Genomic DNA, 14,226 nt, shown 5'->3' with positions numbered 1-14,226 from the left:
TTTTTTACACGTTAGGTAAAATTTTGTCAAAATTATTTTAAGTCAGAATCAAATGAAAATGCAAATAAATAGTTTAGAAAAAAAAAAGAAAAACTATAGTCAGCTTTTTGAAATTATCTTCATTTTTTTTATTTCGTCGTTTAATTTTATCCAAAAAAATTTTGTTTTGATTTATATTCAACGACTTTTTAACTGTAGCAGGCTATAATCAGGGTTACCATCAGCTCAGACCAAAAAATAATTGCACGCTACTCGAAAAAAATAAGCACGCTAAAAAAACTAGGGGCAGATCCAGGATTCCAGGGGTGAAATCCAAGCTTTCAGGAATAACGTTATAAAATAAAATAAAAACTTGAAAAACAGCTATTTATGTATACGAAAAACGTGGTTTAATCGCGCGAAGCGCGAAAGTATGCGTTTATTTGGTTGAAATTGGCAAGTTAATCACCCTTATTTAATGCAACCTTTGTCAACTTTTTTGCGTCAGAGCGCACCTGTACAGCGTGTACACTTTTTAAACCAGGGGTCGGCAACCTTTTTCTAGTCGTGGGCCAAACCAAAATCATTTTTTAGGTCAAAAAATAATTGCCTTATTTGTGACATAACGTTGCAATTCTAATGCCTCCAACTCAAAGCAAATATCCTGGATCAGCAACTTTTTTCGTAGAGCCCGGGCTTTACAAAGAGTGCCGGCACTTTAGGCCGCGCAAAAAAAGTTTGTCGACCACTAATTTACAACTTCGCCTTACTAGAAGTCATATAACAGAGAATATATTTGGTGAACTGACATGGAATGAGTGTAATAATCCAAAATTGCGGCTTTTTCCTGGAACTTTTTTGGTTGATATATAGATCCTACATTACACAAATCAGTTGAGAAATACTCGTTTCCAATTATTTCACAGACAAAGTGAAAAATAGGATATAGATATCGTCTTGTTTTAAAATAAAAAATAAATTTAATTGTTCGTAACATGCGGCAGTAAGTGGAGGTCGCGCAACGAGCTTTAGGAATCGTGATTATGACTATATCAGTATAAATTGTTCATGTCACTTGTACAAATGTAAGAACTAACGAAAAAGCATGACTAAAACAAATGTGGGCCGAATAAGACAATGATAAATAATATGTGCTTTAATATCAAAACGGTTGCGCAACGTCGTTTTTAAACCGTCAAACTGGTATACATGACTTAAGCTTTAAACCTAAAAGTTAACTTTTGTGCCAAAAACACAAGATAAATTTGTTTCTGTATTCAACAAAGACAACTTCTAACATTATTGTAAACTGAAAAAATAATGTGCTATGATTAAAAACCATATACAAGTACACACAAATTTATTAAACGCAAAACAAAATCATAATTAAGATTCCACAATGTAAATATTTTAATTATAGAAACCAAAAGTAACAACTAAAGCGCTTGTTTATAGTTTAAATGGAAAGAATATATTACTTTATAACTATGTTGAAATCCATTGCTCTGCCTTCTTTGTAAACGATATTAAAAATAACAATTAGGAAGAAATAATTCCCTTATATAGTGAAGATGTTGGATTGCGGTAAATTAGGCGGCCCATGTTCTGACTTCCTCAGCTTGCTATAGCATGTGATTAAAAGTGCCTCTGAAAAACAATTGAATTTTTGTCAATAAATCAGAATTAAAAGGCGATACATATATTTATATGACAAGCCAGTAGAGCAACAATAAAAATAAACAGTTAAAAATAACACTACATACACATTGCTCATAGCATCCTGTTCATAAAAAATTACAGTTTAGTTTCACACTTTGTCAAATAAGATAAGATATATTTAGTGTACAATAAGTTAAGTTGGGAAAGAATTGGTTAAAATATTAGCCTAATAAAAATAACATCATTGTAGTTAAACCAACGGCATAAATTTTAAGTCTAAATCAATTAACTTTGCACAACATTGGTGTGTCTTTAAAGGCATTAAATACACAAGGAAAGTACTTTTTTCAATTCTATACAATATTTTTAACACCACAATATATTTTACTTCATTTTTTTATGATAAACAATAAATCAAAAAAACAATAGGTACTTAATAACTGTTTAAAAGAATAAGAAACAAAACATTGTAAAAATTATTATAAATTAGTTGAAAGAAATTATTTGTAAGTGGAATTACATGTTTAAAATTAACGTCTTTTCTTTACATAATAATAGGCAACTGCAGCAATGAGAATAAAACCAATTCCAACAAAGATAATCTTGCTTGAGGAGCCCTTGGGCTTGTGCTCATCAGAATATTTCTCCTTAAAAATAAAACAAAACAAATGAAGTAGTAGTATTTTATGGTTTCAAAACAATATTGTTGTGATTTTTGTTTCTTATCCTGCAGTATCTCATTTGTGCAAAGTAAGTAAAAAACAGAAACCAAGTCTTAATCTTTTGCACATAAGATTTTTTTACATGGCAATGTGCAGCAGTGTTTAACAATAATAATGTTTTTAGAGGAGGAAGTGGGTGACCTATGGCCTAACTATTTCATCTTTTGTTGTACCAACCCCAATCTCATTTGTGCAATGGAAGTAAAAAACAGAAACAAGTCTTAATCTTTTGGACATAGATTTTTTACATGGCAATGTGCAGCAGTGTTTAACAATAGTATTGTTTATAGAGGGGGGTGTGCACAACCTATGGCCAAACTATTTCATCTTTTGTTGTACCAACCCCAAATAAGTTATCTAATTTTGGAATTTAGAGGTTAACACTGATATATAACCTGACCTGCATATTAATCGCTAATTTCTTTAAACAAAACCAACTTGCACTAACCTAAGGCTCTTTAAAAAACCTATCGTTATAATGGTTTCTGAACTTAGTAAAGGCCAGGGGTGAAGGACTTCTGAAAATACCCGACAATCTATCATGTTTATACTACCTTTTCTTGCTTTGTGTTGGCCTGCGGCCACATTCTGCCACAATCCCCACTACTTGCTTACTACATCAATTTATAGCAGGGGTTCCCAACCTCTGGTACTCGTACCACTAGTGGTACGCTAGTGGCCACTAGTGGTACGCCAATGGTTTTCAGGTGGTACGCGAGTAGCTTCTTTTTTTCACAAAAACCTGCATTTACAACACAACTTTGTATTTTGTTTATCTGGTTTTGTTTGCAAAAATCTCCTGAAGCCTATTGATTGTTATGTAACTATATATCCCGGCTGTTTCGTATCATTGCAATCTTCAAAACACAAGTCAAGTCAATTGTCAACAAGAAGCACAGTTGCTTTGAAAAGCTGTAAAATGCTGTGGGACAGTGGCCGTTAGTTATGTCAAACGATTGCTCTTGATAGATATCAACTACTGCAAAATGCTAGTTCTATGATAAAATTAGTTGTTCTGCAAGAAGTGGTACGAGTGGCACTACACAGCGTCCAAGTGGTACGAGATCGTAAAAAGGTTGGGAATCCCTGATTTATAGCGATTGTTTTGATTTCTTTTTGTTTTTAGATTCTTTGTTTTGGGTTGAAATTATATTTATAATTTACAAGAAACATTTTCCCATGGATTTGCCTAGGAACGTTAGTTTGAGAAGGAGTGTCACGAATTTAACAAGGATTGAATGCCCAAGTTCTTTTTCACTCAAATCAGCAAGAATCAGTATTTTCTTTTGAATAATAAAATACGAATGGTGAAAAACAAATGATTCCGGTTGCACATCAATGATAATAAAGAATGTTTGGATGGTAAGAGATAAATATAATTCGCTAATAAAGCATCATTAGTAGGGCTTATTTTTTGTCCTAAAAACCCTAAAAATATAGTTTTTTGACAAAATTTTGACCTATTATAAATATATTGATTATTTTAAAAAACAGCATTAGGGTCTTGGCGTCGTCAACAACACGTTTTTCATATTTTACTGACTATCGGTCGAACACAAATCAGCTATTTTTTCAGGTTTATGCAAAATTATTGAAATCCTTAGTTGATATTTTTGTTATTTCAAAAAGTCAAATAACTATAAATTGACGAAGAAAACAAAGACGCTGGTTATTTTAGGAAATGCTGTCAAGAGAAAACAGACAGCAAATATTGTTTAATACATTTGTCCAAATCAGAAATAAACAACTGTATAATGCAAAAACGAAGCTGAGCCTAATGCAATAAAACTTGGACAGGGTGGTTAATTCTGGAAGCTCGCGTATATATAACACAGTTAAAATGCTGTTAAATATAACTCAAAAAAAAACTTTTTTTAATAAAATTTTAACATAACGTCAATTATAAAAAAGCTGATAATAGTTTTTTATAATTTTGTAAATTATTTATGTGCATTTTAAATTGTTTTTGACTTGAATTAATTTTGACAAATTTTTACCTAATGTGCAATTATTTATCTCATAACATCTAAACCAGTGGTTCTCAGCCTTTTTTTCACCGCGTACCACCTCGAGGTTCTATGATCTTGTTGCATACCAACAAATTATCGAAAAACAGACGGTTTATTTCTTAAAAAGTACTAAATTTTGATTATTGATTGAACAATTCACAACAAGAAACTAAAAAATCTTGGACTTGCCACAAATTTTGATGACACACAGCCTGCAGTCATAATTAATCTATCCAAGAAGAACTTATCGTCTGTGGAAAAAACGGTACTTAATAAAGGATTGAATTTTGGTATTTTTCCTACTAAATTCAATTACACCCATGTACAAACGGAATTTGAGAACTTTTACCAGCAATTAAGGCCGATGCTTGGATTTGCTAAGAAAATCGACTGCAAATGTATGCTGATGAATTTATATAGCAAATATAAATCTTCCTTCTTCCATGAAAGGCATCACACTAAGATGGACATCACCGATGAACAACGTACGGCCCTTCATAACCTCAGTCTGGACAAGACCATCACCATCTGCAAGCCAGACAAAGGAAATCGTGTTGTTATTCTCGACAGCCAGGATTACGAAGAGAAGGTTTATTCCGTTTTAAACGACTCAAGCAAGTTTGTCACCACCCAGGAAGACAACAATCTCTCCAAGCTTAGTCGTTTTCAAGGGTTTCTTTATCGTTTACACAAGAATGATAAACTGGAAGATGATGTGTACGCCAGAATCAGACCAACAGCTGCCCGTACCCCTACATTGTAAGGCGTTCCTAAAGTACATAAGGTCAACACACCACTTGGACCTATTCTAGACTCGCGTGGATGTTTCTGCTATGACTGTGCCGAATGGCTGTGTGAAGTTCTACAACCACTGCGCGCACATCCCACCAATATAAAAGATACCTTTGATTTCGTGAACCGTGTTAACCACACACAACTGTATGACAAGGTCATGGTATGTTACGATGTAAAAAGCCTGTTCACTAACATTCCAGTTGAATTTACCACCAACCTTATTCTCAACAACTTATACAAGGAAGGTGTTAAGCTGTTTCATGGACTTAAGAAATCTGAGTTCAAGAAAATGTTAAATTGGACCTGCAATGACACCACATTTCAATTCAGGCAAAAATTTTTTGCTTCCCCGATCGCCCCTCTGCTTGCTGATGTTTTCATGAACTGGTTAATTGATCAAACCGCGGAAAACCCAGCACAACCCCATCTTTTATGCCGCTATGTAGATGACATTTTTGCCGTATTCTACAACAGTGATGAAATTGAGGCTTTTCTCTGCACTCTAAATGGCATCCATCCAAATATCCAGTTTACCTGTGAGTGGGAAAAGGAAAATAATCTGCCCTTTCTGGATGTACTGGTTAAGAAAATGCCTAATGGACACAGCACTCACGTATATCGCAAGCCTACCCATACAGGCCTCCTAACAAGATGGTCAAGTTTTGTTCCATTTAAATACAAGCGCAACCTGATAAATAGTCTATTACACCGGGCTTACAGAATTTGTAACACTTACATGGGAATGCACCACGAATTCCGCAACATTTCTAAAATGTTGATGATGAATGGTTACCCCAAGCAGTTTATTGATACTGCCATTTACAGGTTTCTTGACCAAAAACACAAGGACGTGCAAAACAAAACGGTAGAACATGAAGAAAACAAAATGTTGTATACCATCACAATGAAGCTCCCGTTTATTGGAAAAACATCGATGAATATATGCAAAGAACTTACTACCTTCGTAGCGCGCAACACCGAAAATAAAGTCAAATTTATTTTCAGCCACAAAACCACACCTATCAGTTCGTTTTTTATATACAAGGACCACCAGCATGTGTTACGTCGTTCAGGAGTTATATACAAAGTGCAATGTTCGTGCGGATCTACTTATATTGGACAAACCAAGCGTAACCTACAAGTGCGTATGGACAACCACGACCCTTCATCACGGTCCACGCAGGACACAGACGTGGCAAGACATTTGCATCAAAATCCTGGTCACAAAATCGATTTAAAAAAAACCCCAAGATTCTTGCGACAAGTCGGTGTTGGCGTCGTCTTTTGATTAAGGAAACCGTAGAAATAACACGGCACAACCCGGAAATTAACGCAGACCAAGCTTCTATACCACTCTATCTTTTCAACATCTGATCACGTGGATGGCCTTATCTGCTATCGGCGACCTACCTTCTAATCGCCGCACACCCGGTTTAGATTATGTATCTATCCACGTTTCCTTCTTTCTGATGTCTGTCTTAGCACTATATATACACTTACCATCAGTGACTTCTCTCTATGTTGAAAATGAATAAAGAGTTATTCGAAACGTTCAAAATGATACCTACTTCTGTATGGGCTTTGATATTTTTATTACGTCTTACTACAACCTCCAACCATTATGCTCCAAAGATTATTAAATTGTTGGTGTTTGCAGTTTTACTTTGATTGGTAGCACTCAAGTATACCTATATTGATTCAAAGAAGCAATCACAATAGCCTCGGACCCCCCCCCCCCCTTTTCGTAAGTGACATTATCGTTTTTTGTTCGTTTTTGTCGGAGTTTTACTCACCGTCCGAAGCTGCGTGTTTTTAAATGTAATTGGGTCATGCGTCTTGAGCTAATGCGAAACCAAAATCAAAAGGAAAACGCCGTTTTTCGTCTTTTGTTTGGTCGACCGTAAACGCTAGATAGTTTTTCTCTTTCACCTTTCCTTATTCGTTCGGGTGGGCTAATCAGCAAGTGTGTGTTCGACAATTAATAATATAAACCAAGCGGTTTCCGCTTTTTTCTCTCTGAAAACGTCGAGTTAGACGGTGCTGATGTTTCTCGCTTTTTGTTATCTGCGTTAATATCATATGTTGGTGTAAGACTGGGGTCGGCAACCTCCTGTATCGGGCCCGTCGCCTCTTTGACAAACTATACACAAGTTCATTTCAAATACTTTTTGACTATTTTAACTACGCAAGTGCGAAAATTTTTCGTGTGATCTTACTACGTCCCATTTGTTGACGTTTTGATGCTGCATTTTGAACTAGATCAACGCTTCTTTACCGTTGCGCCGTGGAAAGCTGCCAATTGCGTCGCGGACAAACCGAAAACGTATTCAAAAATATTTGACATATATTTTTTAACATTTTCGGCAATGTAATAAAAATTTGCAAGAAATTTAAAAGAAACGCCGTTATACCAAAAAAAAATCGCGCTCGCTTCGCTCGCCAGGTGACCCCAAACTTAAAACGGTTATCAAACTCTGAACTCAATTACCTAACTATTAACGTTAGACCGTTTTTTTTCGAAATAGTTTAATATGTCGCGCTAATCGAAAAAAACACCCGGGAAAAACGATCTCCGTTTAGTATTGCAGATGGCGAAAGACGTGCTTGTAATATAGCCTAGTCCCGTACATGGATCTACCAAAATCAATCATACATATTTAACGGTATTCGTTTAGTTTTTCTCCTGAAGTTAACGATTGCACACTAAGCGGTTTCGCAGCTGGCGCCTGGTACGATTGTCGATTACGCACGTGTTCGCTTTCCGTCTAAATGTTCGTTTCGGATGATTTTTTTTCTTGTTTATGACGTCATTACCATCGCTATTTTGTGACGTCCTATCCGTCACTATTTTATGACGTCATTAACGTCAGACGAAAAACCAACATGGAATTCCCTAAGTTGAAAATTCGTAACCCCCCCCCCCTTTTTGAATTTCTGGATACGCCCCTGGTTAAGCGTAGCGCGGTGTTACTGTCCAATGGCTAAGCCAAGGTAATTATCGCGCGTAGTGATTTCACAGTAAGCATTTTCAACTTTCAAATGCTTTACGCATTTTTATTAAGTTGATAACTTTAATTAAAATAAGATTTCGTCCTCGCGCCCTTTCTGTGTATATATTGACATAAATTCAAGCTACTCCTTTAGTTGACACAACACGCAACACTGCTTTTTTTGTTATATTTTAATTTGCATTGTACACTGTTTTACCAAAACAGTGAGCCTAAAAGTTTTATCTTCAGACAGTCCTAAACTTTTAAGCTTTAAAAAACAGCATGAAAAGTTGTTTTTTGCAAATAAAAGCATATCACAGATAATTGGAATAATTTTGTTTGAAAAAGTTTAAAGCTATTACAACGCGAGGTTTTTTTATAAAGCAAGTACTATTCTATAACACATAAAGTTAACGTTTGGGTTCAAGTGGGTTAGGTATTATTAATTCTATTTCAGATTTTTTTATCTCTTGTGAATTTTAAGCAAATACTTTATTTATCTATGCCGGGAGCTAACCTAAAGGTCCAATTCGTGCATTGCCGCAACCTCAAGGTTTAAAAGACAGACTCTCCTGTTCTTTGATGCCCTGATTGTCAGACCTTTTTACTTAAAACTGCACTAATTTCTGACGGATCAGATAAAACTACACACACGTGTCTAAATCATAGGGCATCGAATATCGGCAGAAATCACACCAGACGTAACATGATACCATAAAAATTATTGCACAAAATATAAAATATTTATAGCAGTACTTGCGACGCCCTGAGAACTTGCCATCGCTCTATTTAGGGGGGAGCGCCTCCTCTAGTTAAGAAACAATTTTTTCTCATGTATATCTCAAATAAAACAAATTTTGACACTTTTTGTTCCGTACGTAGCTTGGATAAAACTAATTTGGGCACATTTTTGGTCGTACGTAGCTTAACTAAAGAGAATTTGGGCACTTTTTGTTTCGTAGGTAGCTTGAATAAAACAAATTTGGGCACTTTTTTGGTCGTCCGTAGCTCAAATAAAACTAATTCAGGCACTTTTTGTTTCGTAAATAGCTCGGATAAAACTAATTTGGGCACTTTTTTGGTCGTACTTAGTTCAAACAAAACTAATTTGGGCACTTTTCTGGTCGTACTTAGTTCAAACAAAACTAATTTGGGCACTTTTTGTTTTGTACATAGCTTGAATAAAACTAATTTGGGCACTTTTTTGTCTGCATGTATATACCTCGGATAAAGCTAAATTGGGAACTTTTTTGGTCGTACTTAGCTCAAACAAAACGAATTTGGGCACTTTTTTGGTCGTCCGTAGCTGAAATAAAACTAATTTGGGCACTTTTTGTTTCGTACATAGCTTGGATAAAACTAATTTGGGCACTTTTTTGGTCATCAGTAGCTCAAATAAAAGTAAATTGGGCATTTTTGGTCGTACTTTGCGCATAAAAAACTAATTTGGACACTTTTTTGGTTGTACCTATACCTCAAAAAACTAATTTGGGCACTTTTTTGGTCGTACGTAGCTCAAATAAAACTAAGTTGGGCACTTTTTTGAAATTTTCTTGAAGTAAAAATGGGGTACCTAAGGTATTATTTGTAATCATCTTTGCAAAATAGCGATAATCTGGGATTGAGGAGACGACTGGAGGTAGAATTTTAGTAAAAAAAACAACTTTTAATTTTATTTTTGCTTGCGCACTTCCGTGAAAAAATGTGCGCAAGTGCCCAAAATTCTGCATGCGCTTAGCGGAAACACTGGTGGCCACTATCCACTTCTCTAAGTCATCGCCAATTTGTTGTGTGGCTCTTGACAGTTAAAAAAATATGTTTTTAAAAGTACAAGACCTTGGTCTTATACTGATACAACTAAAAAACTGTAGTTAGTGGTATGTTTTACACAGTAAAATTTATAATAAGATAAATGCTTGATTAACATTCCCAATTAGTGTCTTTGGTGCCCCCAAATAAAGAAAATACTTGCAGTACCTCTTTAATTCCCTCAGGACGCTTCGTTTGAAAACACTGCTTACAGCATAAAAATATAAACAAATTATTAACTAGCAAGAATAACAATTGGCATTTTGTCTTAAGCATACAATTTCTCACTAGGCAGTTCTATACAGTACATGCAATTACTTACAATGAGATGTTTTTGAGCACCATGCCATACTTCTACTGTGACCTCTTCACCAGCATTTATAAATAGCTCAACTGCTTCAGAGTGGGTTATATTAAGAAGTGAATGGTTGTTAATCTGGAGAAATAAAATAATGTTTTCATTTTTGATTATGCCAATTTTTTTTTATTTCTGTGTACTTGTGACAGTAAGCCAGACTGTACTGTACATGCAGGATAATAAATACAGAATCTTTGAGCTTTTTTATAACATGTGTAGAAACAGTATAAAAAATTCAATATTCTTAAACATAAGTTAAGCGATTATACAATGTACAGGGTTGAGATTTTGCTCGCCAATGCAAGTGCAATTCGCTTAGGACAAGTCCAAAGCAAAAATTGTTTTTTCAATCCAGAACTACAGAAGGTCTTAATTTAGTATCCAGATCAAATTCTGTTTAATTTTAACGCCTATAGGCCTATCATTTCATTTAAACACTTATAATATACTTTTCAGCAACTACAACAGGTGAGCAAATGCATCCCACATGATAAATAGTGCTACGCTTTTATTGAGAATCTAAATTTTAGATGAACAAATCCAGTATGGCAGAAAGCTGGTGACTTGGCGACTATGTCGTCCGAAGAATCAGACAGAAAACCAAAGAAATTGGTCCAAAAAAAAATGAAAAAAAAAGAATAAATAAAAAAAATTTTAATTTTTTTTTTGAAAGATTGATTTTCCAAACAAACGTGTGCTTGTTCTACACATATTCAATCCAATAGTTTTTTAAATGCTGAATATATAGGAACATTTTGCACTAAAATTGGCAGAAAATACTTTTTTTGTGCCATTCTGAAAAAATGAAGCTTGCTGTTTAGCAGGGAACAGCCAGTGTTTGGCATATAGATTGTTTATTAGTTTAAAAAGTACTAAATTTCATAAAACTGTTGTGTATTTGCAGATTTACTTGATTTGGAAAATACTTCTTATTGCGTTAAAAAAGCAATCCCGATTGTCGCCATTCCTGTTAAATAGACAGGTATGACATTCGCATGGACATAATAAGGGTGTACTTGGCCATGCTGTTTCATCTAAGACTTAAACTATATTTTTGGCTGAAATTTTAATTACCTAAACTCAAAAAAATTTCGAGCTTCGTGCGGACTTCGGCCTTGTTTAGCTACAACTGTGTCTCTGAAGCATATCTATTCAGCCAGTAGATATTATGCACACTATGGCATGGTGCCAGACTTGGACAACTAGATAATTCTAGTTTTCTAATTCAATGATAGAGCAAAATGCGACTAATTCTAATTCTAATCTAATTTGTGAATTGCTTGTGTGCTCTAATTCTAATTCTAATCTAATTCGGATTTTACCAAATATGCTACTTTGTCCAACGACATTTTTAGTCTCTTAGTGAAAACAAAGAATTTGAATTCAAACTCTTTGGTTGAAACGTAATTTTCATGGATTAAAAATCATATGCTATGCTAAAATGCTTAAAAATTAGCACACAAATAATTGACATGCACATTGCACATTCCTATTGAAATACTTCTAGATTTAAATGTGATTGATTGTGAATATTAAAATATAATTTTAGTTTAAATTCTAGTTCAAATTCGTTTTTTTAAGAATTCGGTAATTCTAATTCTAATCTAATTTGAGAAAACTCAAATGATCTAATTCTAATCCTAATCTAATTTGGAAAAACTGAAATGCTCTAATTTTAATTCTAATCTAATTTTAAAAAGCTTAAATAAATCTAGTTGTCCAAGTCTGCATGGTGCACTTCACATTGTGACTCTAATTTCAAACAATTTCTATTAACTTGGATATTACACACCGTTATTTTTTGATTAAAAATTTCTCCCAGTTCAAAAAAAAATTCTAGCTTTCTAGTCAGGTTTTAAGCTGCATGTGTGCACATGAGTTAGCCCCAAAACAACTAATCTATATAATGGTGTTAGAGTAAGAAAAGCAGACATGTGCACCCACAGTCCCCCAGGCTGTACTTCACCATACCCCATATGTATATCTTTGTGTCACAAAAATTTTTGCGACGGCGGCGCAACTTTATTTTGAGTCTTTTACTTCTTCATAATCTTGTTTATCGCCTAAACATGGCAAGGTTGATACATTCCTTTGACGAAAACATCATTAAAGTTTCGGGGCACAACCAAAAAAAACGGAGGATTTATGCAAAAAATGCTTGTCACCAAAAGCAAATCAAAGCAAATCAAAGTTCTTGTGGGTTAGGAAATAGTTATTTTACTAAGCAAAAAGTTCACCCGCTACATTAATATGGCTTGGGCTACTTATCAGTAGCAAGATGGTCTCTCTTTAACTGTCTGTTTTTAATTTTTTTTATTCTTATGAGTATATGATTTTCTTACTGCAAGCAGTTTTAGAGACATTTGATTCTTTTTTGGAGCAAATTACAACTTAAAAAAAGTAAAAAGTTACAATTAGAGGGTTTATGATATACCGGCAGCACTATGACTTACTGTAACAATAAAATAAATGATTATTACTTTGTTTAGGTCAATGTCTATAAATCTCTAAGTCCATTTAAAGGATTAATCAATAGTTTAAATTATTGTTTATATGTTTAATCAACTTTTTTTACTTGCAATTAAATAAAGAAGTGTTTTAGACAGCAAAAGATTTATGAGGCATATAGTAATAAAGCTTGGAAGTCAAGAGGTTTGGATTTTGTTTTTTTATCTTAAATAGTTGTAGTGCATGTGATAGCAAACCTTTAAGAAAACTGTCACACCAATTGAAAAATAAAACCAACTTCCAATAGTTTGTCCCCTTCCTTTAATCGACCATCTTCAGCTGCGGATCCATTGTCTCGCACTTTCGTCACAAATATTCCTTTATCATTGGGAAGATGTGGAGCATCAATACCCCCTCGAATATTGAAACCAAGACCTAACCAAAGGTTCACAAAGCTTTAATTCGGTTTAAATTAGGACAAATAAAATTACCACACTACTATGTAAGCTGCAAATGTAAACTTAACTAGTTGAATTTAAATTTAATTGGGGGAATTTCCTCATATTAAAATCTTACCATTTGGGCCACGGTGAAGGGTAAACTTTTGGGTAACCATTTTTTGATCCATATCTACAACCAGACTAATTAAACAAAGAAAATGAAAAAGAACATCGGATTAATAAAAAGTACTGTAAATACATATTTAGATATCATCTCCCTTCAGATGGAAAATATAGCCTTTCAAAAGATAAATCCTCTTAGTTGTAGTTTAAACTGCTGACAAAGACACACTTTCATAGTAAAACCGCTTAAGCAAATGTGCAAAACTTTTGGGGTACTTTCGTTTTGATATGTAGAAAGTAACGCAAACGTTTGGGTTTTGTTATCAAATATAATAATACTTGACCCAGCCACACCCAAACGCTAACCCTAATTTTACGCGTAAAGCATAATTTGTAGACGGCACCTTTTTATTTTGTATTTTTTGTTTTTATTACATATCAAATTAAAATAGCCCCAAAGGTTCCCACATAGCTCTCCTGTACTATAATGTTACTATAAATTAAAAGTGTATAAGACTAAAAAAAAACATAAATTTACTTGCAGACATCAACGAATTAGTTATTTGAGAGATCCTGCTATAACAGTTTTTTCTTTGCTTTTGAAGTAATTAATTGTCTTTTTAGTAACAAACGTTTGTTCTGGTCTAGATTACTACAACAAAACTAATTGTTTAACGCACATTGTGGTGGTGCATGGCTAGAATCCTACCAAAGTTATTAAATGAACACAAAATATTTTGGTTAGGGTGCCAATTGGGGGAAACATCTAATTTACGGAATGATGAATGGTCGGAACGCTCAATAATTTACGGAATGGTCGGAATGGAATGAATAGGGCCGAAACTAATTTGATGAATGGTCGGAACGGAATGAACCGTCGGAATAGAATGAACG

General features: G+C 34.2%; 1 protein-coding gene across 2 annotated transcripts; it reads right to left on the bottom strand.

Moving 5' to 3' along the window:
• Positions 1-1,322: 1,322 nt before the first annotated feature.
• LOC146140402 (synaptojanin-2-binding protein-like) lies at positions 1,323-13,478 on the bottom strand. 2 transcript variants are annotated; one of them, XM_083391362.1, is made up of 5 exons: positions 13,346-13,478; positions 13,068-13,204; positions 10,286-10,399; positions 2,159-2,285; positions 1,323-1,626 (listed from the first exon to the last, which is right to left on the bottom strand). In XM_083391362.1, the coding sequence occupies exons 1-4, from the start codon at positions 13,395-13,397 to the stop codon at positions 2,169-2,171; spliced, it is 420 nt and encodes a 139-aa protein (XP_083247488.1). In that variant the 5' UTR covers positions 13,398-13,478; the 3' UTR covers positions 1,323-1,626; positions 2,159-2,168. The 2 variants fall into 2 exon arrangements, with proteins under 2 accessions (XP_083247488.1, XP_083247489.1); XM_083391363.1 differs by having other exon boundaries at positions 2,187-2,285.
• Positions 13,479-14,226: the final 748 nt, after the last annotated feature.

Source organism: Ascidiella aspersa, chromosome 6 (assembly GCF_963924565.1).
Source record: "Ascidiella aspersa chromosome 6, kaAscAspe10.2, whole genome shotgun sequence".
Lineage (NCBI taxonomy): Eukaryota > Metazoa > Chordata > Ascidiacea > Phlebobranchia > Ascidiidae > Ascidiella > Ascidiella aspersa.
The sequence above is the reverse complement of the archived record's forward strand: the minus strand, read 5'-3'. Positions and strand labels throughout refer to the sequence as shown.